This window comes from Staurois parvus, unplaced genomic scaffold (assembly GCF_062004578.1).
Source record: "Staurois parvus isolate SC_StPar_1 unplaced genomic scaffold, SC_StPar_1.0 ptg000298l, whole genome shotgun sequence".
Taxonomy (NCBI): domain Eukaryota; kingdom Metazoa; phylum Chordata; class Amphibia; order Anura; family Ranidae; genus Staurois; species Staurois parvus.
In genome coordinates, this window is record NW_028318094.1 from 6,402,633 (window position 1) to 6,429,435 (window position 26,803).

Below are 26,803 nucleotides of genomic sequence, written 5' to 3' on the forward strand. Positions count from 1 at the left end.
TGCTGCAAAGCGAGGTTTTTTCTTCCTCTCACAATACAGCGCGCGGCTGGCCGCTCAACCCAGTCCTCCCGCACCATAGAGACGGGCGGCTGGAGCGGTTGGCTGTACCATAGAGAGTTCTCTGCGTATACTATACATCTGAAGTGTGAGAGAGACGTGTGTGCGTTGGTGGTTCGGGACATCGGAGCCCGGGAGGTAGGTGGAGACGGGTCGGAGTTGCTAGGCCTTTGGGATTAGAAGGCGGGCAGCTGGCGGGATGAAGTACAAGTCCCAGCATGCCATGTATTGTGTACTTCCGCAGCAGCAGGAGGACTGCGGGGAGCCAATACCTGGCGAGAGTACTCCTAGGCTGCCATATGCTCCTGACTTCCAGGGACAGCTCGTTCACACTTGTCCCTGGAAGTCTTGGCACTGACTAGTTACAAAGCCGGCAGCTTTTCATGTGCTCCAGGCTGTTGTGAGATCCATTCATGTGCCGGGATGATATATAGGAAAGATTGTAAAATGAGCCCCTACAGGGTCAGATCAGACAGCATTGGAGGATGTGGACAGCCTTTTCTGTATGTCTTTATCATCTGCCTCCCCTGTTGGAGATATGTCACTTCCTGTCCTGTGGACACAACAGGAAGTAAGGGGAAATCTTCTGTTGCACAGTTGTCACCAGGACTGGTGTCCCCCATGGAAGATTTCCCTCTGCTTCCTGTTCTGGAAGGCTTAGAACCTCCATCACCTTCTGTGTACAAATGGTCAGTGGGACAAAGACAGAGGGTGAACCTACCCGGAGAACAAAACATTACTTATTTATTACAGGTACTTGCATAGCGCCGTCAGTTTACATATATCTTGTACATTCACATCAGTTCCTAACCCTCAAGGAGCGTACAATCTATAACTTACATTCATATATACACATACAAGGGACAATTTAGACAGTAGTCAATTCAGCTACCAGCATGTCTTTGGAGTGTGGGAGGAAACTGGAGTACCTGAAGGAAACCCATGCATACACGGAGAACATGCAAACTCCAGGCAGGTGGTGCCATGATTGGGATTTGAACCAACGACCCGAGTACTGCCAGGTGGAAGTGCTAACCTTTTAGCTACTGTGCTGCCACTTAATGTATTCCCTGAATTAAGGTGAAAAAATGTTTTATTCTTTTCTCTCCTCCCCCCTTCCTTGTGTAAAGGGGAAGAGATGGGAGAAGAGATCCGCGCTGTGCATGGCTGCATCTCTTCTTCCCTCACCTCTTCATACAGGGACTCGGGCAGCAGCAGGAGCCATTGGCTCCTACCTCTGTCAATCAAATGCAGGATTTATACAGCGCCAACAGTTTGCTCAGCACTTTACAATATAAAGGGAGACAATACAGCAACAATACAAGGAGGGCCCTGCTCCTGGGAGCTTACAATCTAATAGGGAGGGGCTGGTGGAACAAAAGGTAATACCTGTGGGGGATGAACTGATGGGAGAAATTGAAGATCCGGTTATTACATGGCCAGGGTTCTAACCATCAACACTACCTAAAATGAATGTTGAGCTTGGGATCTGTGTATGTCCAACCACAAACTTTATTTTTGAAGAATTGGAACCCTTCTCAGATTTTCACTGCTATCTAATGCTTCCTTACCCCAGGTTCACACCTCAGCGTTTTCCGAACCGTTTTGCAGAAACGCACTACAGTCCATTTAACATGATTTCCTGTGGGACACGTTCACATTTCTGCGTTTTTTGGAAAGGGTCAGGGGCTTTTTTGAACGCAAAAAGTTGCGTTTTTGGTTCCATACACTTCAATGGAAACGCTGCAGAAAAGCATACAGTGCGTTTTTGCTTCGTTTATGCGTGTTTGCCGCATTTTGCACTTTAAATCTGCCTAGTAACAAGAAAAAAAAAAAGCAAAATGCGTCAAAAACGCAATGCAAAATGCACTGTAGAAACCTATCAAATGAAAACTGCATAGGTGTGAACCTAGCCTTAGGGAGATTTGCCCTCATTTCCTGACCTGCTGACTAGGCTTACCAGACAGGAAGTGAGGGGAACACTCTAATGTAGAGATGCAGATTTTCCCTTTGGCCTCATTCACAGTGGCGCTCCAGCATTAAAGGATAAGTTCACCTTTAGGAACATGTTACATGTTCCACCTGTTTTTAAGATCTTAGACCCATCTCCCTGCTGCCATTCATTTCCAAGCTCCTTGAGCGCTTAGCCTACAATCGCCTAAGCGCCCACCTCACTGATAACAACTTCCTTAATCCACTACAGTCTGGCTACCGTCCCCTACACTACACCGAAACCGCCCTACTCAAAATCACTAATGACCTGCTAACCGCCAAAGCTAATGGCCATTACTCAGTCCTCCTGCTCCTCGACCTCTCCGCGGCCTTCGACACAGTTGACCACCCCCTCCTTAATAAACTATACTCCCTTGACATCAGAGACTCCGCTCTCTCCTGGCTCTCCTCCTATCTATCCCAACGCTCCTTCAACGTTACCTATAACGCTGCCACCTCCCCCTCTCTGTCGGTGTCCCCCAAGGCTTTGTCCTCGGACCCCTCCTCTTCTCCATCTACACCTCCTCCCTTGGCAAACTGATACATTCCCACGGCTTCAACTATCACCTCTATGCCGACGACACACAAATTTACCTCTCCACTCCTCAACTCACCCCCTCACTCTCCGCCCGCATCGCCCACCTGCTGAACGACATATCAGACTGGATGTCGCTCCATTTCCTCAAGTTACACCTGTCCAAAACCGAGCTCCTAGTTTTCCTCCCAGCTCGCGCCCCCCCCCCCATCCTCGCCATCACGACTAGCAACGCCACCATCAATCCCACCCCACACGCCAAAGTCCTGGGTGTTACCCTGGACTCAAACCTTTCCTTCCAACCTCATGTCCAATCACTATCAAGGTCATGCAGGCTCCACCTTCGCAACATCTCCAAGATACGTACATTCCTCACCCCAGACACTACTAAACAACTCGTACACTCCCTTATTATCTCACGCCTGGACTACTGCAACTCCCTTCTTACTGGCCTACCCAAACAACTGCTATCCCCACTCCAGTCTATCCTGAACTCAGCGGCTAGATTCATCCACCTCACCAACCGCTCCACATCTGCCTCCCCCCTCTGCCAATCCCTTCACTGGCTCCCGATTGGCCAACGCATTAAATTCAAACTACTAACTCTGACATACAAAGCCATTCGCAACGTTGCCCCAAACTACCTAACCGACCTGATACCCAAATACCACCCTACCCGTGCCCTTCGCTCCTCACAGGACCTCCTACTCTCCAGCTCCCTAGTCTCCTCCTCCCACACCCGACTGCAGGACTTCTCCAGGACTTCCCCCATCCTCTGGAACTCCCTTCCCCAATCCATCAGACTGTCACCTACCCTCCTCACTTTCAGGCGCACCCTAAAAACCCATCTCTTCAGGGAAGCCTACCCCACCCTCACCTAGCAACCGATCTCCTCCTACCACTCCATCCCCCACAGCCACTTCCTCCTGTACCACTATCCCCTCCCTCCTAGATTGTAAGCTCCAAAGAGCAGGGCCCTCGAACCCCTCGTGTATTGTATTGTTACTGTATTGTCTCATGTTCTGTCCCCCACGCTAATGTACAGCACTGAGCAAACCCTTTGGCGCTATATAAACACTGTATAATAATAATAATAACATGTTCCCATAGCTGCAGCCGTGCCTGCCTCCCACCCCTCCTTCTGACAGACAGTACGGGGAGAACTTCTCCCCGTACTATCTGTCAAATCTGAGAACAGTGCAGCCATGCGGGGCACCACCCACACAGCCGCGCCATTCATTCACAGACTTCCATGAAGGAATGAACTGCAAGTCCCAACAGCCTTAGCGGCTGTCGGCTTGTAGTTTTCAATGAACCACCACGGAGCTGTGGAGTGCCATGGTAGTTCATTGAAGCTTCCTGTCAGAATATCTGCTGCACTGTACGTCCCATACAGCACAGCAAGCAGATATTCTGACAGGTCTGCAGAAGAATTGCATGACATCAGCGATCTACTGATTGCTGGTGCAATGCTTTCCAGGCTCCTTTGGACAAAAATAAAATGCACATTTTTTTTTTCCCACCTGCTAAAAAATGTGCACTTATTATTTTTATACAGAAGGTGAACTTACCCCTTTAAAGCTGAACTCCAGGCAAAATCTTCCCCCGCCCCCCCTAAAAGGGCTTGGAGGTGGTTGGCGTGAAGGGAATCAGGAGCTTTCCGATCATGTGAAGGGAATCAGGAGCTTTCCGATCATGTGACGGATGTGACAGCCAATCACAGTGGTTACGTTATCTGAGTGACTCCCGGCTTTTAAAGCTCTTAAAGGGCTGGGAGGTGGTTGGCATGAAGGGAATAAACTCACCCAATCCTTTGATCTAGAAAACGGTGCTCCCCCACGATCCTGCGGTGGACTGTTTCTGGTCTATGGGGCCTGCTCTGGACATGATGACATCAGGAACAGTCCACTATTCAAAACCAGGAGGATCAGGTAAGTATAAATCCTCTCTCAAATACCCTAGAAAAAGATAAAAAAAAAAGTTAACCTGTGCAGTGTGGGCACAGCATCACTTCATTGGGGGGAAAAAATGCCTGGAGTTCAGCTTTAAAGCAACCCAGAGATAAGCCCATTTTTTTTTTTTCCATTCAATCAGCGGGTTGAATGAAAAAAAAAAAGAAAAAAGATCCTATTCCCCCATCCCCACCCACTGGATGTGAATGGAGGAATCCTGCTGAGCTACTGTAATCTGACAGATGGGAGACCTCCCTGAATACACTGATCAGCACAGTCAGCACTGATTGTTTGGGAAAAACCAAACGGGCTGGTTGTACAGAAATTGATTGGTGGATGGACTTGTGTACAACCAGCCTGTCCATACATGAATCAAAATTCACCCAAACCCTGCTGGACCAGACACATTTTGATCCACATATGGCTTAAGCCCTTCCAAATGCAGGAGTTCCATGGGAAGTTTAAACAACTTTCATGCCCCCCAGTCCCCAATCCCCTGTCAGAATACAATAGCTCAGCGGGGAGATCACTGTACTTACATTGGATAGTTTGTACAGCAAGCTCCTTCCGAGCTCTTTGTTTTGTTTTTTTTCATTCAGCAGGCTGGGTTGAATGAAAAAACAAAAACTGATAGTGTGTACCCAACATTAGTTTGTCCATTCAGATCCTAGAAACGCAGAATTCTGTTTTCTCTAAACTTTGGTAAACATTAAGTGTGACTGGCGCCATTGAAAAATCTGCATTGATATGAGTTTAGAATTGTTCTATGAACACACATAAGTACAGTTCCAGTGTAAGAGGCCTTACTCAGTCCCAGGCTTCCCAAAAGGAGCAAGAGAGCCCAGGAACTACAGCAGGGGAAGCAGTTTTGGACATGTTGGAGAGGGATTAGAATATCTATCGGGTTTCATTGCTGTTTTTTGTCCCTGTTACAGAGATTCACCTTCTCGATTTGTCCTGTTTACCATTATCACCTTGAATGAAAGAAATCACACATTTGAAATTGTCACCAGAACAGGAATAGAGAGGAAATCTTGCAATCGGGATACTAGTTCTGGTGACCTTGGAGACAACCAGGGATTTCTGCTCACTCCCTGTTTTTGGGATGCAGATGGCAAAAAAACCCACAGGAGTTTTTTTTTTTTTTCTTTCAACAATGAAAAACAAAAAGTCTATTATAAAGTGGTTGTAAACTTCTGATATGAATTATAAACAAAGCATATCCCTCTAGTGCGTGCTTGTCTCATTTCAGAACACTAAGTGTCATTTCTTTCTGGTGCCTTATTCCTCTGCTATCTGGCTGAGTCTTTTTTGACAAGGTTTTCTGATACCAAGAGGAAAAAAGGAGACAGGGGAGGGAGCTCCAGAATACAGTCTGTGATTGACAGCCTCAGCTCTGTTCCTGTGCTGCTGTCTGTCCCCTTTACGTTCCTTCCCTCTAATCGGTTCTCGGCTCCCCTTACTGAGTGTAGTTTCAGCTTCCTTATCCCTGCTTTCTGAAAGCTCAGACAAGCTGTAGAAATTCTGCACTTTGAACAGCTGTAGAGAAGAGAGGCGGCAGATAAACAGCTACAACTTCTTTAGGAGAATTTGTTTCATCGATGTGTATCACCTGAGAACAGTCACTTCACTGGGTTACAACCACTTTAAAACCACTAAAATCTTTCAAATAGTTCCCTGCATGATATTTGCCTTGGTGGCGTACCATCATGCACTGATTTACAGTATTCAACACTTTCAAGTGTGTTGGATGTCTGTGTTCCCGCTGTAGATTGCGGTTTCGTCCTTTGACCCCATGTTAATACAGGGGACAGTATTGACATAGAAATCAGTGAATAGGGAACAGGCAACCTGGAAGCGTTGAATGCGTAAGATTCTGATGGAGGGTATACCACATAACAGAGTGAAGATCAACACCACAGGAAATGCGGCCACACCAAATCTGACTTTGAAATCGTGCAAATTCAAGTTAAGTCGCATGATTTCAAAAGTCGAATGTCAGTGCGACTTCAGGTGCGACTTGGAAGACATCTGTGCGACTTCATGCACAGGTGTCTATGCAAGTTGCTCCTGATCTTGCTAAAAAAGTAGTGTATGAGGTACAGATGGAGTCAGTCACACCGATTTGACCTCTTTTAATTGTGGGCAATAGGGTGTGACTTGTCATGCCATTTGAAATGATCAAATCGCATGACAGTTTGCTCAGATGTGACCGGGCCTAACACCTGTTCCTTTGCAAAGAACTGTTTTTAAGATTTTCAGGGGGCAAAAGTTATATAGCTTGAAAAGGATATCTAACCCAAGAGCAAAATGTGACGTATTGTAGCTTTACCAGTCTTTAGATGTGGTGGCTGCATTTGCTTTCTTTTTTAATGCTGCATACATTTGTTACAAGTACAGAAAAATACCAGTGTCCTTGTAACTTCCTGTATACTGAACTGATATCTCAAACTTTGTTAGCATTTCCAGAGGCGGGAGAGCAAGATATTTTTGTAGACCAAATGAGGAGTGCACATAGGGTGACAACACTGCTCCTCCATAGATATAAATGCTGTCACCCTAGAATAGAAATGTGACTTTTGGGGGTGGACCCCTGTATCATCTCCCCAAATCCCTCTTATGTGTAAAGGCACCCTGTGCCTGTAAGGGGTGCAGGGTGCTCAGTCCGGATATTGTGTAGACATGTATAGGTTGGGTGTGGAGGTTGTCCATTGTTCACTGCCATGTGGTTACCCCACTGTTCTATTGCGTGTCTTGGTTTGGTGGGGGGTGTTTCCGGCAGCCCCTCCCTCCTGATGGGATGGCCTGATGATGTGTTTCCTGTTCCTGGTTGTATTTCCCCGCCCTGTGTATATATCTTGTGTTTGTGTAAAAATAAAGCAGTTGACTTCCTGTATTGAGAGAGTGTGGTGCTATCTATTTCCTGCATGATCAGTGGTGGTGTCCGGGGATTTGTGTTCAGACAGGGAAGCTGGAGTCTAATGGAAATACCCAAGTGCGGTCTGGGTCCGGTTCCGTTACAAGAAAGTGTTACTAGCAGAATCAGCTGGTAAGAATAAGGGAAAAAACCTAATGCAATGACCGCATCTAATGACTGGTAAGATGCAATGATATAAAATGTGGTTTTTGGCTTTAAATACAGTGTAAACCGTGTAAGAACAGTTTGACCTAAGTAAATGTACCAAGATGGAATTGTAAGCAAGGCTCCAGTGTTCCTAAAAGTCACTTTTCTAATTGTTATTTATGCCTTTTTATTGCTTTATTTGAACATCAGCAAAGTGATTCTTTGTCATACATAGGTGTGATTACCCCTCAGGGAAAGGCCTCTCCTGCCTTCGTTTATACCTGATCGACCTGCAGTGAGTGTGCATCAGTCCTTAACAATGCCAGCAGCTGTAGTGGACAATAGCCAGGTAATATGTGAGGTATGGGCAGTCAACCTGGAGGAGGAAATGCGTAAGATTCGAGAGCTTGTTCGGACCTATGGATACATTGCAATGGTGAGTGCAGTCTGTTTTCTTTACAATTGTTTTACCTTAAAGGGAATGTTCATACTTTTCAGTTTTTAGATAAATGCGTCCATGAGGCCAGCCCGGGGTAAATAATCTTGTGAGTATATGGCAGTGTTTTAAACAAAGCCTTGTTTTGTGCATAATTTCTAATTGTGTTTGTACAAGAGGGCAGCCATACTTGATTGTTAATATGTTCAGACTGCTTCCTGATTACATAGCAATAGATTCCCTGAGTTTGCAGGGATTTCTTCTCACTTCCTGTATTGACTTTGGGACACGAAAGGAATGGAAATCTCCCCAATGTTACACAGATGGGGAAAAAAAACCTTTCAGGGGTTATAACCCTCCCTTACTCTATCCAGAATGGAAAACAATTGTTTAGCCTATAGTTCTACTTTAAGCGTAGCTGATCCTTTCATGTCCATGGCACACAGAGGAGTTTGATGTAATTAATTTCATTGGGCAGAATAAATTCTTATTCAGGCCAATGAAATTAATTCACACCCAAGCACTTAACAGGCCTAAAAACATTTAGAGATGTTTACATGTGTCAGGCATTTTTCCTTCCAAAAAACTGCTGCCAGGAGGAAAGTGTGTGTGTGTGTGTGTGTGTACATATCTATCACTGTGGCTTGAAACTTAACCATTAGGCTGCACTAAAACCTTGTTGAGAAAATGTGAATGTGGCTACCTCCTGCCATTCTTGCCTCCAGGACGTTTCCTGAGCCTCTCCTATCCTATGGAACTCTCTACCCCAATCTGTCCGACTATCGCCTACTGTTTGCTTTTAGACGATACCTGAAAACCCTCCTCTTTAGAAAAAGTCTATTCTGCCCCCAACTAACAACTGGAGTTTTATTTCCTCCATCCGCTCATCCCCCACAGCTGTTACCTTTTTGTATCACTTGACCCTCCTTCCTATATTGTAAGCTCCAACGAGCAGGGCCCTCTGATTCCTCTGTATTGAATTGTACTGTGCCCCCACTGGATCAGCTGATCGTTTATTCTAGAGGACTAAGCTCATACTCACCTGACCCGCTGGTCCTATGGAAAACTGCCTGCTCCCATGGTCCTGGACTATTCTTGTCTGTGGAGCGTTCCTTGAGCATGCTGATGCCAGGAAAAGTCCATTTACAAGACTGCTGTTCTGTGGGGGGGGGCAGGAGCTGAAAGGACCAGTCTTATTCACGGAGGATCGGCGGGTCAGGTGAGTATATCTTTGGTGTCTTCTTCTCTAGAATAAAACGAGCATTTGACCCGTGCAGTGTCGGCACAGCCCCAATGGATGGGTGAAAAAGTTTTCCCAAATTTTGGCTTTAAAGCATTAGAGGCCCCAAAGATTAAACATTTAAATTGTGAGGAATAGGATTTGTTTTCCTTTAATCCAGTGGTCTCCAGACTACGGCCCGGGGGCTGAATGCTGCCCTTTGCTTGCCCTTATCTGGCCCTTGGGGCACTTTTTCTCCCACTGATACAAGACACTATTCCTCCCACTGACACCAACAAGGGGGCATAATTCTTGCTACTGACATCAACAGTCACTATTCCTCTCACTGAAACAAACCATGGGGCACTATTCTTCCCACTGACACCAAAAACGGGGCAGTATTTCTCCACTTGCACTTAGAATAGGGTGCAATTCCTCCCTTAATGCCAGAGATGCATTGTTTACTCCCAATGACGCAGGACAATTTCTACTCCCAATGGCCACAGCCCAGCCCCCCTAAAGTCTGAAATCCAGTAAACTGGCCCTTTATTTAGAAAGTTTGGAGACCCCTGCTTTAAACAGGTGCTCAAGGTCTAATATGGTAATATATGTATTTGTACATCTATGGGACAGACATTCGTAGAGGCTAGAGGAGCATTGGCATGACAATAGGGCCTGAGTGATGTTGATCTCGTTCAGTAATACGTGACATGATAATGTCACTATGTGTGCGATAACCTCATCTCGTGATGTCATCATGCACCTAGGCGTTCATGACATGATGACATTGCAGCTCGGCAATTTTCGTTAATATAAATAGAGGGCAAACACTGGGATGGCTGCCAGCTGCCATGTGACATTTCTGATGTTTGTTATTTTATTTGTACTTTACTCCTGACATAGCATTGTTTAACCGCTTCCCGACCCTCCTATAGCAGAAATACTGCTACAGGGCGGCATGGGTGTGCTAATCACGTATATGTACGTGATTTTGCTTTTCCTGGTAGAGGGCGCTTGTTCCGGCTGGTGATTACTCGCCGGCGCCCGGTGATTGTGAGGATCTCCGACAGAGAGGAGAACTATTTGTAAACAAAACAGTTCTCCTCCCCGTCAGCTCGTGTACACTGCTTTGCATGGCTATGCACAGCACAGTCATACAAAGCAGTGTGCTTACAGTGAAGCACAAACACACGGCCCCATAGTAAAACACACCCAGCACACGGTTAGCCTTTGATCGCCATTCATGTTAACCCCTTCCTGCACAGTGCCATTAGTACAGTGTCAATTTTTTTTTTCTTTTTTTTGCACTGATCACTGTATTGGTGTCACTGGGGATGTCAGTGACACCAAGTCAGTTCCCTCCAGTGTCAGAATGCCCGCTGTAGTCCCGCTATAAGACGCTGATCGCCGCCATTACTAGTAAAAATAAAAATTCCAGTATATATATACCACTATTTGTAAACGCTATAACTTTCACGTAAACCAATTAATTTACATGTATTTGGATTTTTTTTTTAGCAAAGACATGTAGCAGAAGACATTTTGGCCTAAATTGATTTTTTTTATTTATTTATTTTTTTTTTTACTGGACATGTTTAATAGCACAAAGTCAAAAATATTGTTTTTTTTTTTTTCTCAAATTGTCAGTCCTTTTTTTTTTTTTTTATAGCTCAAAAAATGCACAGGCGATCAAATACCACAGAAAGAAATCTCAATTCATGGGAAAAAAAAGACATTTCATTTGGGTATAGCGTTGCATGACCGCACAATTGTCAGTTAATGCAACTCCATAACGCAAAAAATGGCCTGGTCAGGATGGGGGGGGGGGGGTAAATCCTCAGGAGGGCAAGTGGTTAACAGGTGAAAAATGCAGGGTTTTAGGGTTACTGTAGGGAATTTTTGACCACGTATGTGTTTATTGGGTGAGCTTTTTTTTTTTTTTTTTTTTTTTTTTTTTTTTTTTTGTTCTGGGAATTTTTTAAATATGATTTTGATTTTGTTTTATCAAAGATAATCCATAGATTTAAATGCAGCCTAAAAGTTAGGTTTTAGGTAATAGTGGTTAGTTGCGCAGTGATTTAGCACATCACCTCAGTTTTGACATATAATTTTCATATAAATAAAAACATTATATAGTGAAAAAACTTTAAATAGAGGCGTTTTTGCATTGAAGTCAATTGTAATTATCATCAGCAAAATACAGTTAACCATATTTTCGGCCAATAACTTTCGATATATTATTGCATCACTAATTTTCAGGCTTCTGGTGTGTGCGTGTGTAAATTTAAAGGTAAATCTGATCCTCATCTAAAGGCCGGTACTCACTGGCCAATGATTGGCTGGTTCAACAGAAACCATAGGACAAGTATGTACAGCAGCTTGTCCCACAGAAGTTGTCCTATTGTCCTTTTGTTGAATGGGCATCAGTGCCTGCGAGCATTGATCAGTGTGTCTTGGGGGTGGGATGCTAGGCGGTCCCTCTGTCAGAAAACAATAGCTCAGCAGGGGAGATTGCTGTACTAACTTTGCTTCTTTCACTGTTTTTTTTTTTTCCCCTTCAACCCAATTTGTTGTCTTCCTCTCCCAGTTTTATAGGACTCTATGGAGTTTAGTTGTGGTTAGCAGGGAAAGTTAAATACAGATTGGTGAAAAGCTTTTGCTCAGTGCTGAACGATTTTTGTTTTTTTCCCTTATTCTGCATTTACTTTAACTTATTAAGATTTTTTTTTCCTGACAATTTTGCTGTTTTATTGGAATCATATTGGGAGTCTTCATAGCACTTTGCTAGAAAGGTGTTGATTCATTCTATGCTTTGTTTTTGTTCCTGCAGGATACAGAGTTTCCTGGGGTGGTTGTAAGGCCAATCGGGGAATTTCGAAGTACAATAGACTATCAGTACCAACTTTTACGCTGCAATGTGGATCTGCTCAAAATTATACAGCTGGGTCTCACCTTCATGAATGAGAAAGGAGAGTACCCCCCTGGAATCAACACTTGGCAGTTTAATTTCAAGTTTAACCTCACGTAAGTCTCTCCATCTTCTGGAACATTGATTGGATTATGTCATGGAGAAGGCCAGACCTTTTTTGGATATAGCAAGAATGGTTTGAAAATAGCTCATGCTTTTATTTCTGTTTTTGGCTCCATGCACACTAGCGTGTTGTTTTTGCACTCAAACGCTAGAAAAAACTCTGGATAAAAACGCTGTTAATAGCGTTTTTAGTTAGTGTTTAGAAGCGTTTAGCAGCATTACCGTTTTTCCTGTTGTAGGGAAAGCAATAAATGCTAGAAAAAGCTTAGACGTGTTTTAGGAGCATTAAGCGGTTTTTTTTTCTGCTGGAAAAATGCTCCCAAAAACTGTAAAAAACAATTTTTTTTTTCTGCTCCTAAACACTGAAGCTTGAAAAATGCTACAAGCCTACACTAGTGTGCATGGACAAATAGGATAACACGATTTAGCTTCTAGGAGTAGAAATAAAAATGCTGATAACAGCTTCTAGGAGCTTAACCATTAGCCGCCCGGCCAATGGCCGTTTGGCGGCTTCAAATGTGTCTCTGCACTCCGGGTGCACGCCATTTGGCGTGCTCCCGCACATGCGCAGTTTGCGCTAATGCAGAGCAGCGCAGCAGTGCGATCTGTCACCGGCCGTGCACCTCGGACACGGCCGATGACAGATCCGAGTACCGGCTCCCGTTGCTGGTACCATGTGACCTGATGTGACCAATCACAGCAGGTCACATGACAGTTGTATACAATGGATGGCTTCATTCATGATGCCATCCATTGTATACTAGTGCCTAGCTGTGAATGGTCACAGCTAATCACATGCACATGTCATGTGATTAGCTGTGACCAAATCACAGCTAAGCACACAAAAAAAAAAAAAAAAAAAGCTGAATGAATCGATTTCATTCAGGTAAATGCTTGCTTATAGCAAAGTAATTCTTTGCTATAAGCAAATTGTGTAAAAAAAAAAAAAAAAAAAAAAAAAAAAAATACTGATCACTTCCCCAAAGTAGTACCATGTTACTATGGTAACATTGTACTACTTTGGTCATAGTAAAATATGAAAAAATAAATCTTAAAAAAAATGTAATAAATTAAATATAATAAAAAAAAATATATATATATTTTTTTCATACTGTCACCAGTCAGTGTCCCTGTTCACCGCCATGCCAGTTATATGATGACGCTGTACTGCACTGGTGACAGTATGTAAAAAAAAAAATAGTGAAAATTATTTTTTAAATTTTTAAATTTTCCGAAAAATTATGACAAAAAAATACAACTTCAAAAAACTCGCCATGCCTCTTATGAAGTACGTCGGATTGTCTACTCTGCAAAATATTCAGATGTATCCCATAGTTTGTGAACTCTATAACTTTCCTACAAACTAAAAAATACATCCTAATTTTGGGTTATTTTCACCAAAGACATGTAGCAGAATACATCTCGGCCTAAATTTATGAAGAACAATTATTTATTTGTAAACTTTTATAACAGAAACAAAGAAAAATGTGTTTTTTTTTTTTTTTTCAAAATTTTTGGTCTTTTTTGTTAATTTAGCAAAAAATAAAAACCCCAGCGGTGATTAAATACCACCAAAAGAAAGCTCTAGTTGTGTGAAGAAAATGATAACATTTTAGTTTGGGTACAGTGTTGTATGACCGCGCAATTGTCATACAAAGTGTGAGAGCGGTTACAGAAGATAGCTTGAAAGGCAGGCATTTTCTGCACTTGCTGAACATACTGTATTCCTAACTTGAAAAATAAAAACTGCAAACACCACATCTAAGAAATGGTAATCTGCAATGTATTACTTTTTGTTCTTGACTGTAGATATGCTTTATTGCAACCCAGTCCCTTGCCAATTCTTACATAAACCACTGCCAAATGTGAACCGTTTATCTGCAGTTTGTTTCTAAAATGCAGATATAACCCATCCCATACCCATATCTTGCCTCTCAGACAGCCTATCAGTCGCAGCCTGCACCTCAACTAGACTTTTCCCTTTCCGGGAACAGTCATCTGCCACTGCTTGGTTCATATGTCAGCAGGGTAGTCTTTAGAGATACAAGGTCTCTACTGTTGGCGTTTGACAACATTTTTGCATAAATGTGTTGTTTAGTCTGTTTGCCTTGATGTATGTTTTGGCAAATGAAGTACTTTTGAAATAATCCATGTATGTTATATGCTTCTGGAATGGAAAGGTTCACGTTAAAGTGCACCTGTGTAGACTGTAGACATTAAAGGCTAAGTTCACCTTTGTTTAAAAAGTAATAAATGCATGTTTTTACAAGTAAAAAATGTACATTTAGTGTTTTTCTTTCTCAGGAGCCCGTAGAGCATTGTGCCTGTGATCAATGGATCGCAGGTGCAGTGTCAAGCTTCTGCAGACGCTTTCCACAGCTCTCTTCCCGTACCTCTGTACTTGCTGTCAGTTTCAGAGCTGCAGGAAGTGTCTGTGGACTCCGAAGGCACTGATCAGTGCTCTCATAGTCCATCTGCTGTGGTGGTAGACGAGACTTGTAGTTCATCCGTTCACAGATTGCTGTGAATAAATGACAGTTGTGTGGGCTGAGCCCTGCACAGCCATACCAGTTTTAAATGTGACTGTGGAGGTGGGGGTTATTACAGGTGTAACTTGTTGCTAAAGGTGAACTTGGCCTTTACAGTGCCTTGAAAAAGTATTCATACCCCTTTGAAATTTTCCACATTTTGTAATGTTACAACCAAAAATGTAAATGGATTTTGTTGGGATTTTATGTGATAGACCAACACAAAGTGGCACATAATTATGACGTGGAATGAAAATGCTAAATGGTTTTTAAAATGTTTTACAAACAGATATCTGACCAGTGTGGTGTGCATTTGTATTCAGCCCCCCGGAGTCAATACTTTGTAGGACCACCTTTCACTGCAATTACAGCTGCAAGTCTTTTTGTGGATGTCTCTACCAGCTTTGCACATCTAGAGAGTGAAATTGTTGCCCATCATTCTTTGCAAAATAGCTCAAGCTGTATCAGATTGGATGGAGAGCGTCTATGAACAGCAATTTTAAAGTCTTGCCACAGATTCTCAATTAGATTTTGGTCTGGACTTTGACTGGGCCATTCTAACACATGAATATGCTTTGATCTAAACCATTCCATTGTAGCTCTGGCTAGATGTTTAGGGTCGTTGTCCTGCTGGAAGGTGAACCTCTGCCCCAGTCGAGTCTTCTGCGGACTCTAACAGGTTTTCTTCTAAGATTGCCCTGTATTTGGCTCCATCCATCTTCCCATCAACTCTGACCAGCCTCCCTGTCCCTGCTGAAGAAAAGCATCCCCACCACATGTTGGTGCCAACACCATGTTTTACGGTGAGGATGGTGTGTTCAGGGTGATGTGCAGTTAGTTTTCTGCCATACATAGCATTTTGCTTTTAGGCCAAAGAGTTCAATTTTGGCCAGAGCACCTTGCTCACATGTTTGCTGTGTCCTCCCACATGGCTTCTCACAAACTGCAAATGGGACTTCTTATGGCTTTCTTTCAACAATGGCTTTCTTCTTGCCACTCTTCCAGAAAGGTCAGATTTGTGGAGTGCACGACTAATAGTTGTCCTGTGGACAGATTCTCCCACCTGAGCTGTGGATCTCTGCAGCTCCTCCAGAATTACCATGGGCCTCTTGGCTGCTTCTCTGATTATTGCTCTCTTTGCCCGGCCTGTCAGCTTAGGTGGACGGCCATGTCTTGGTAGGTTTGCAGTTAAGCCATACTCTTTCCATTTTCGGATGATGGATTGAACAGTGCTCCGTGACATGTTCAAAGCTTGGGATATATATTTTTTTATAACCTAACCCTGCTTTAAACTTCTCCACAACTTTATCCCTGGCCTGTCCGGTGTATTCCATGGCTTTCATGATGCTGTTTGTTCACTAATGTTCTCTAACAAACCTCTAAAGGCTTCACAGAAGAGCTGTATTTATACTGAGATTAAATTACAGGTGGACTCTATTTACTAATCAGGTGACTTCTGAAGGCAATTGGTTCCACTAGATTTTAGTCAGGGGTATCAGAGTAAAGGGGGCTGAATACAAATGAATGCCACACTTCTCATATTTATTTGTAAAAAAATTTGAAAACCATCTATCATTTTCCTTCCATTTCACAATTATGCACCACTTTGTGTTGGTCTATCACATAAAAGCTCAATAAAATACATTTATGTTTTTGGTTGTACATGCTGACAAAATGTGGAAAATTTCAAGGGTTATGAATACTTTTTCAAGGTACTGTAAACAATTTACATTATAAAACCGGTCCTAACTCACCTCTGTAGCCGCTTGTGCTGTGGCATAATTTATTTCTGAAAACAACATAAAAATCTGGTTGCCTTGATCCCACTTCCATAGAAAAAAAGCTGAGATTTTGAAGCCTCTGTTGTGAAACTTGAAAATTTCTCTAGAATGCCTATAGCTACAGAGGTGAGTTTGTTTTAAAGTGATTTTGCTGCTGCTTCAGAATATCTAAATTATTTTTTTACATGGTCTTAAAAAGTTACAAAACTGAGTTTTTTTTTTTTTTGCAGTTTACTACTGCTTTAAAATGTCATTATACAGTTAGGGCCATATACATTTGGACACAGGCACAATTTTAGTTTTTTTTTTAGTTATTTACCAAAACATATTCAAGCTATAGTTATATAATGGATATGGGCTGACAGTGCACACTCTCAGGTTTAGTTTGAGGATATGTACATCCAAATTGGAGGAAGGGTTTAGGAATTACAGTACTTTCAGCCCATAGCCATTCTATAACTATAGCTTGAATATGTACCTGGAAAAAAAACTAAAATTGTGCCTGTGTCCAAATAAACAGTATCTCACGGAAGTGAGTCCACACCTCACATTTTTATAAATATTTTATTATATCTTTTCATGTGACAACACTGAGGAAATTACTTTTTGTTACAATGTGACGTAGTGAGTGTACAGCTTGTATAACAGTGTACATTTGCTGTCCCCTCAAAATAACACAACACACAGCCATTAATGTCTAAACCGCTGGCAACAAAAGTGAGTACACCACTAAGTGAAAATGTTCAAATTGGGCCCAAAGTGTCCATATTTTGTGTGGCCACCATTATTTTCCCAAGTCATCTTCCAGGACAGCTTCACTTGAGAGATAGGCTCCTCAAACCAGGAAACACCCAATCCACTTTTTCCCATAAGTAGCCTGTCTCTACAAGGAACCTCCAGCAGGAACGACACCCGTTTATTTTTTTTGTCTGTGGCCGTCTGGCAGGGCACAGAGGCCTCCTGGATGGGGCTACCCCTCTCTCTTCAGCAAGGCACGTGCCTTGCGGGGTGGCCTCACTCCGGGTTCCCTTTGGCTTGGGGGAGACAGCACCCCCTCCTATGGTCCTGCGGGCTCACCAGGGGGGCTAGGGCCCGCTCTGTCGACTTATCAGGTAAGGGACCGCTACCCTGTGGGGCAAACCCTACCTTTCCTCTAGCTGCCATCTCCGACAGGAGGCGTAGGTCGATTACATCACTCCCGAGTGCCGGGACTTGCGAATGTCACTTCCAGCACCCGAGGAACAGGAATCGGACCACCGCTACTTTGGTTTAACCCTGCCTTAACTCTCTTGGCATGGAGTTCACCACAGCTTCACAGGTTGCCACTGAAGTCCTCTTCCACTCCTCCATGATGACATCACGGAGCTGGTGGATGTTAGAGACCTTACGCTCCTCCACCTCCCATTTGAGGATGCCCCACAGATGCTCAATAGAGTTTAGGTCTGGAGACATGCTTGGCCAGTCCATCACCTTTTACCCTCCGCTTCTTTAGCAAGGCAGTGGTCGTCTTGGAGGTGTGTTTGGGGTCGTTATGTTGGAATACTGCCCTGCGGCCCAGTCTCTGAAGGGAGGGGATCATGCTCTCCTTCACTATGTCACAGTACATGTTGACATTCATGGTTCCCTCAATGAACTGTAGCTCCCCAGTGCCAACAGCACTCATGCAGCCCCAGAACATGACACTCCAACCATCATGCTTGACTGTAGACAAGACACACTTGTCTTTGTACTCCTCACCTGGTTGCCGCCACACATGCTTGAAACCATCTGAACCAAATCAGTTTATCTTGGTGTCATCAGACCACAGGACATGGTTCCAGTAATCCATGTCCTTAGTCTGCTTGTCTTCAGCAAACTGTTTGTGGGCTTTCTTGCGCATCATCTTTAGAATAGGCTTCCTTCTGGGACGACAGCCATGCAGACCAATTTGATGCAGTGTGCGGCGTATGGTCTGACCACTGACAGGCTGACCCCCCACCCCTTCACCTCTGCAGTAATGCTGGCAGCACTCATACGTCTATTTCCCAAAGAAAACGTCTGGATATGACGCTGAGCACGTCCACTCAACTTCTTTGGTCGACCATGGTTAGACCTGTTGTGAGTGGAACCTGTCCTGTTAAACCGCTGTATGATCTTGGCCACCGTGCTGCAACTCCGTTTCAGGGTCTTGGCAATCTTCTTATAGCCTAGGCCATCTTTATGTAGAGGAACAATTCTTTTTTTCAGATCCTTAGGGAGTTCTTTGCCATGAGGTGCCATGTTGAACTTCCAGTGACCAGTATGAGAGAGCGATTAATACTAAATTTAACACACCTGCTTCCCATTCACACCTGAGACTTTGTAACACTAACGAGTCACATGACCAGGGAGGGAAAATGGCTAATTGGGCCCCATTTGGACATTTTCACTTAGGGGTGTACTCACTTTTGTTGCCAGTGGTTTAGACATTAATGGCTGTGTATTGAGTTATTTTGAGGTGACAGCAAATTTACACTGTTGTACAAGCTGTACACTCACTACTTTACATTGTAGCAAAGTGTCATTTCTTCAGTGTCGTCACATGAAAAGATAGACTAAAATATTTACAAAAATGTGAGGGGTGTACTCACTTCTGTGAAATACTGTATATGGACCTAACTGTCTCAACTTTTCAAACAAAAGCAATTTATTTCTAAGCAGTCAAAAAAAGAATTGTTTTAACACAAGGCAGCCCTCTGACCATTCATTTTTTTTTTTTTTTTTTGTATCTTTGTTGAAACCTTTATTCTGATTTTGCTTCCCATTTTTGATCTTGCAGAGAAGACATGTATTCTCAAGACTCAATTGATCTGTTGGCAAATTCAGGCCTTCAGTTCCAGAAGCATGAGGAAGAAGGCATAGACACCCTGACCTTTGCTGAGCTGCTTATGACCTCTGGGGTAGTTCTTTGTGATAACGTCAAGTGGCTTTCATTCCACAGGTGAGCGGTGTGTGTTATTGAGAATGCTTTCCTGGTTACAGATATTACTAACCTTTTTCAATCAAAATGTAAGGTGTTTGTTTTTATAAAGATTTTTTTTTCATCCTTTTTCAGAATGTAGCAGGTGACATTTCTCTTTTATGTCCAAGTGTTTGTAAGTTGTTGTGCCAGACAGACATGTGTACACTTTTCTTGTGTCAACCTTTTATTCTCTGTCTCTATTTGGGAGACTTCTCCTTACTGTGGGAGAAAAGCTTTCCAGCATGGACACAGAATGAACGGCAAACCTGAGGTTCTATCCCTTCTTCTCTATCCAAAACCAAGGAACTTTTGAGCTGGACTTTAATGACTTTTAATGTTATCTGTTCCTGTTGTCTAATTTTCCCTTTTTTTTTTCTTTTCTTTTCTCTCACAGTGGTTATGATTTTGGGTATATGGTGAAGCTTCTAACAGACTCTCGTCTCCCTGAAGAGGAACATGAATTTTTCCATATTTTGAATCTTTTCTTTCCATCAATCTATGATGTAAAATATCTGATGAAGAGCTGCAAAAATTTGAAGGTACAGAAACACAGCCCTTGTATTGACCAGAAACCCAGTGGTAATAGAAATACATAACACCTTGTAGCAGATAGGTTTCACTATCCTCTCATCTTTCCTTGTTCCCCAGTTTTTGCAGTTTTATTGGGGTTGATTATTAAAAAAGATAATCCAGGCATCACTGTTTTAAATTCAAAAGTTTGATGAAGACAGGCAGTCATTGGGGTTTTAGTAAATCAACTTCATCAATGTAGTCTGACACAATTTGTGCCTTCTGCTACCTGGAAAAAGGGAACAGGTTGAAAATTTACAGGCTTGTGTATGGCAGTGAGTCTAACCTTTGTGAGAATTGGCCTCGCGTTGCTTCTGGGAGATGACATCTAGCAGGCGAGTTGAATACAGTTGCCATCACAACATTTGAACCAGCACATAGCAGAGTCTTTCAGGTTGGGGCTTTAAAGTCCCTTTCTAGGCCAGGGGGAGTACAGCGTTTGACAGGATTATAGTAGAGTGCACTATGTACCCTTCAGATGTGTCTTATGGTTGAGTTTAATTAAAATATACCTTTAACCACTTGCTAACGTGTGTGTTTGTCCTATGAAACATTTTAGGTATTGTAGGTTGTTGCCATTTTACACATGCTTCCAATTTTGAGTGTTGTCATGTTTGGTGTCTATATACTCCTTGCAACATCTATTATATTTTGCCAAACAAATTGAGAATTCTATTAATTTTTTTTTTTGTGCACTAAAAATCATTTTAGTATATTTTTTTTTCTTCTAAAAAATTTGATAAACATTTGCGTGAATCTTGTGTGACATAAAAAATTGCAACAGCCACCATTTTTTTTTTTTTCCTGGGCCTCTGCTTTCAGAAAATATAGTGTTAGGGGGTTCTAAGTAATTTTCTATGGAAAAAAGATGATTTTTTAGCAGGTATGTGAAAAATTAAAAATTTGCCCCAGACAGCAAGTGGTTCATGTCAGTACTGATGTTGCTAGGTTCAGAAGGAATCCATTATGTCAGATCAGACAGTCCCCCTAAGTGTTAGTTATTTCTCAGATAGAGGGATAAACCCAACTCCTGTGCAGATTTTATTACGACCTGTGTCCCCATTGTTGAAATTTGTTTTTAGTTAATTTGCTGATACCATGTTACACCCTGCCACCAGGACAAGAAGTGAGGGCATCTTCTCAGTGGGTAGACGGACAGCAATTAAAACTTGACAGATGTTTTACTCTCTCTCCATTCTATCCAAAACAAGAAGAAAGTTTTGGCTAAAGTTGGGGTGAATGAAATGGTATACATGGCTCCTACAGAGCCAAGTGTGGACTTTGTTGTCCACAGCAACCCAACTTTTTCCCATATCTAATTAAAATAAGAGAATCTGTGTTATGGGCTGCAGAATCTGTCAATTAAGTTTTCAAGCATAAAAGGCCCACATTTGTGTTTTTGTTTTTTTTTTTCTTTTTACTTTTTTTTTTTTTTTTTTTTTACGTTGTCTATGAAAAGTGTTCTCAAATGCAGTTCTTTTATTTTGTGTTTGTAATACAATCCCTTCTTACACAGGGTGGTCTGCAGGAGGTGGCTGATCAGCTGGACTTGCAACGGATTGGTAGGCAGCATCAGGCTGGTTCTGATTCTCTGCTCACTGGCATGGCTTTCTTTCGGATGAAGGAGGTGAGCTCTTGCATAAATGAGGCATAATGTACTTAGCTTGCAAAATCTTTGCAGAATCTGTGTGCAGCATCTGAATGTGGCCAGGCATATGCTTCAGTACTGTGCCAAATTAATAACATGGCATATTATGGGGGGAATTCTCAGCTCTGAGTATAATTTTCATGAGTTTAGAGTGACCAATTGCAGGCCATGGGGGGGGGGGGTTAAGCTTTTTAGGGGTACCCCTAGGAGGTGCTTCTGATATTAAGCCCTAGTTATTACACATAGGTTTTCCATTTTCTGCCACTCCAATCATCTGGGCATGTGGCATGAGAAATGACAGTAAGTCTAGCCATTAATGTCAAGATTTTTCTTGTTCCGCCAACAGGGCTAAATGGGGAAAATCAATAGATTCCCACATCTACTTTAAAATAAGCTGTTGTATTCTGACAGCCACTGCTGCTCTGATTGGCTGCCATTACTGTTCTGGTGCTAAATTTCCAATTGGCACCTTCAATTTGTAGATCAAAGTTTTTTGAGATGGGTGGTGCCGATGGGACCTCCCATGGCTTGAAATTCAGCTGATTCCTGGCACTGCAGACCACTGGCTTGTGTCTCATGACCTGTCATCAGATAAACATTTGTGGTTTCTTCTAACCATTGCATGAAACGCCTTTGTTTTTTGAATTATGGGATGAAGACCCTTTTAACACTCTAGAGATACTCCCAACAGTAAGAAAAAGCTTGGGGGTATGTCCTAGTGCAGGGGTGGGCAACTGTGGCCCTCCAGCTGTTGTAGAACTACAATTCCCATGAGGCATTGCAAAACTCAGTTACAAGCATGACTTCCAAAGGTAGAGGCATGATGGGACTTGTAGTTCACCAACAGCTGGAGGGCCACAGTTGCCCACCCCTGTCCTAGAGCCATTGTACATGGGACATATCTCTTCAAGCGTAGGATGAGCAGTGTACAAAAGTGTTGCAAAATGGAAGAAAGATTACCGTATTTTTCGCTCCATAAGACGCACCTGACCATAAGACGCACCTAGGTTTTAGTAGAGCTGTAGAGCTGAGCGGCCGGCCCGGTATTCTGACACGGTGGCAGTGGAAATACCGGACCGGCTGCTCCATATTCGCTCCATAAGACGCACTGACATTTTCCCCCCTTTTTTGGGGTTTTAGAGGCAGAAAACAGGAAAAAAAAAATTCTGAACTAATGGACTGCAGACACAGTACAGGAGATGACCAGAGACTGCGGACACAGTACAGGAGATGACCAGAGACTGCGGACACAGTACAGGGGATGACCAGAGACTGCGGACACAGTACGGGAGATGACCAGAGACTGCGGACACAGTACGGGAGATGACCAGAGACTGCGGACACAGTACGGGAGATGACCAGAGACTGCGGACACAGTACGGGAGATGACCAGAGACAGCGGACACAGTACGGGAGATGGCCAGAGACTGCGGACACAGTACAGGAGATGACCAGAGACTGCGGACACAGTTCAGGGGATGACCAGAGACTGCGGACACAGTACAGGGGATGACCAGAGACTGCGGACACAGTACAGGAGATGACCAGAGACTGCGGACACAGTACAGGAGATGACCAGAGACTGCGGACACAGTACAGGGGATGACCAGAGACTGCGGACACAGTACGGGAGATGACCAGAGACTGCGGACACAGTAGGGGAGATGGCCAGAGACTGCGGACACAGTACAGGAGATGACGAGAGACTGTGGATAGTACAGGGGATGACTGCTGACCTTTTGGGAGGGGGGGGAGCGGGTACCTGAATTTGACAAGTACCCGCTCCCACTTCCGCGTAGTTGTTCTTTCATCTTACCTGTTCCTCTATCCAGCCGCACGCTGTCTTCCCGGCTTCTGTAATGGCGCTCGGCATGACAGCCGGGTGCCCAGTGCGCATGAGCGAGAAGCACTTGCGCTTTGTGATTGGTCCGGCGGCTTCTGGGATCTGTCATGTGTCCCAGGTGCTGCCTTACCATTCACAAAAAGCACCGCTTCTTGCACATGCGCACTTGGCACCCGGCTGTCATGCCCATACTACAGAAGCCGGGAAGACCGCGCCGCTGGATAGAGGAACGGGTAAGATGAAAGAACAACTCCACGGAAGTGGGAGCGGGTACCTGTCAAATTCAGGTACCTGCTCCCCCTCCCTCCCCAAAGGTCAGCAGTCATCTCTATAAGGTCCCGCTGTAGAGCTGAGCGGCCGGCCCGGTATTCTGACACGGCGGCAGTGGAAATACCGGACCGGCCGCTCCATATTCGCTCCATAAGACGCACTGACATTTTCCCCCCTTTTTTGGGGGGAAAAAAGTGCGTCTTATGGAGCGAAAAATACGGTAGTTAATCATGATGGTGAGGAACCCTGAATTTGTGCACATGAAGATCACAAGGATATTGTAAAATTATATCCTTGATATTGTATACTCCTTTGCCGTACGTGGAACCAGGCAAAGAAAACAAACTTCAGGCTATAGTGCATTTATTGGGATTGCTGGTCTGGAGTGCAGCTGAATCTCAATAGCTAGTGCTGGGAACAACACCTTGCTGCCTCAGCTAGTGAGGGAGTGATTTCTCTTTAACAATCCTGCCACTGCTAAGTTGTTGGTGGCAGAATGGCCCGTCTGATATCGGTCTTAAATTTTGTTTCTAGTACAAAGTTAGAGGAGTTGTCGCTGTTGGTATCTCCTACAAACATACAGGAACCAAGACTGTCAAACTGACTTCAATTCCTGGTGCTCATACCCATCTGGGTCAAGGAGTGTTTATAGAATATGCTAGATACACCCTATGGGCTTAAATAAAGACCGGCAGAGAGTGTCAGTCAGCATTGGTCCTCTATTTGTTAATGTATAAAACTCATTGCTTCAGAAAATTCATCAAAGTCATTCATTCTTTCAAGCTGTGGCTAGTACATTAATTATAGTTCTCTGGTTGTCTTCTTCACTATTAGTTATTTTTTGAGGACCACATTGATGATGCCAAGTACTGTGGACGCCTCTATGGGCTAGGGACAGGGGTGGCCCCAAAATCCAACGAGGAGGCAGAGGAAAAAATAAGCATCATGTCTCTCATCAACAATGGACAACAATGAGATGGCCTTGACTGGGACATCTGACCTCCATTCTCCATGTCTGCTCCTCTCCATCGTATCTTCTGCACACCTTCCAAATAGCAACTCTTGGAACCAGATGAAAATTAAATAATCAATAGAAGTGACTGCTTTTATGAACATTCTGTCCAACATGTCACTTTTTCTTTGTTTTAAAACTTTTACGGCAAGAGATCAACATCTTATGGAGAGAAAAAGACAGCCAAACCGCTTCTGGACCATCCAGTTTTCTACCGTATGATGAGCCACATGGGGCACAGCCTCCAAAGCACCTTTGCCATCAGCTCCAGTTGCGTATTTTTCCATTGCTTTCAGAAAAGATGGTTTACATGTTGTGGGTGTGGACACAGCAGTCCCGGACCAGGCCAGTGCTTGTCCTCATAGGCGCCACCAAAACTAAGCACCTTTAGTAACACTGCCAGAGAAGGCTAAAGAAGTTTTAGGGGTCAGGTATTTATAAAGCCTTATCGTAAGCTTTTGATTAAGAACATTTTGAACCTAATCCATAAACAGGAGGAGATCGCTGCACCCTATAGTAGAAGTGTATGTATACTAATCTGAAGAACGGTGAGTCTCTATACTTTGCTCTTTGCAGAGCTAGCAGTGCTGCTGCTATCTGACACTTTGGGTGCTTTGGATTATGCTCCCCACTGGGCCCCATGATTTTGCCAACTGGCCACTGAGTTCTAGTTTAGTGACCTAATAGCCAGTGGGACCGACCGCTGTCCCCAGTGGGGAAACATGCTGTCTGACACACCAAGTGTTGGAAAGCAGCTGTGCAAGAAAAAAAATTATTTCACTGCTTGCCAGTGTCAGCATTTATCATCTTCTATTGCGAGATGCAGATGCCCAATATTTTTTTTGTTTAGAGTAGCAACAGTGTTGCTTTATGGAGACACTGTGCCTGTTTCAAAAAGGTCTGTAAGAGGTGCAACTTACTTTTTAAAGCAAGTTACTATTGTTGGAGTTTTATTTGCATTCCTTTAAAGGATACAATAGAGGTTCTGATTTATTCTGCATACATAGGGATATTCGGTGGCACAGCATGCAAATGAACAAACAAAAGGAGGGCGCACTGGCCTAGTGCGTTATCATTTAAAAGTATTTATTGAAAGAATAAAATAATAAATATTCGGTGGCACAGCAGTTGCTTAGCAGAGAAGCTCATTTCTCTCTGCCATGAATATGACAGGTATATGATAGGATCTCCTTGGTAACAGTAAAGATCCAGTGAGACGGCGGAGTTCACTACAGTTACAATGAAAAAATAAATTTTTGAATGAACTTAAAATGTAATTTTGGGTGTAGATTTTTATTAAAGGTATATTACATTTCACTATTTTGTTGCAGTTTAATGTGGAAGGACATGCCATGTCTGCCTGTCACAGCCTGACTTGCTTAACAAAGTGCAAATATCTTTAATTTATTTAGAAAAGAAAAAGCCTTCTATTATGTATCAACATTGTATTTATTGTAGGCTATGAAATTCAAAAGGCAAAACATTCAAAAACTACTTTTGTTTTTTTTTCTTTTACGTATATGATGTTTGAGATTGAAAGGTCTTCCCTATGCCATTTTAAGTCTCAGGGATATGGCGTTTAAAATTTTTTTCTCTCTTTTTTAATTTACTATAAAGTGTGTCCTATTTTTATATGTGTCTATCAACTAAGCGACAGAAATGAGAACAAGCACTGCCCTCATTCCTTGCTATGTCCTTTGTTTAATTAAGAAAAAAAAAATGGCCAAAAGCATTGGAAAGATACTGTTCACTCTTACAGTTGCGGTTTTAGCCAGCCAAAGTTTTGTAACCCACGTCCATTGTTGTAAGCTGGAGTTTAAACACGTGTAAATATTATTTATGTTTTTAAATTTGTAAAATAAAGATATTTCTTTTTTGTTCTTTT

At 43.1% G+C, this 26,803-nt stretch overlaps 1 protein-coding gene across 2 annotated transcripts; it reads left to right on the top strand.

The window, feature by feature from the left end:
• Positions 1–26,803, top strand: CNOT8 (CCR4-NOT transcription complex subunit 8). 2 transcript variants are annotated; one of them, XM_089682827.1, is made up of 7 exons: positions 1–195; positions 7,853–8,036; positions 12,086–12,279; positions 19,393–19,554; positions 19,970–20,114; positions 21,662–21,772; positions 24,741–26,803. In XM_089682827.1, exons 2-7 carry the CDS (start codon positions 7,920–7,922, stop codon positions 24,879–24,881), a joined length of 870 nt encoding a protein of 289 aa, XP_089538953.1. In that variant the 5' UTR covers positions 1–195; positions 7,853–7,919; the 3' UTR covers positions 24,882–26,803. The 2 variants fall into 2 exon arrangements, with proteins under 2 accessions (XP_089538953.1, XP_089538952.1); XM_089682826.1 differs by having other exon boundaries at positions 2–195; positions 7,836–8,036.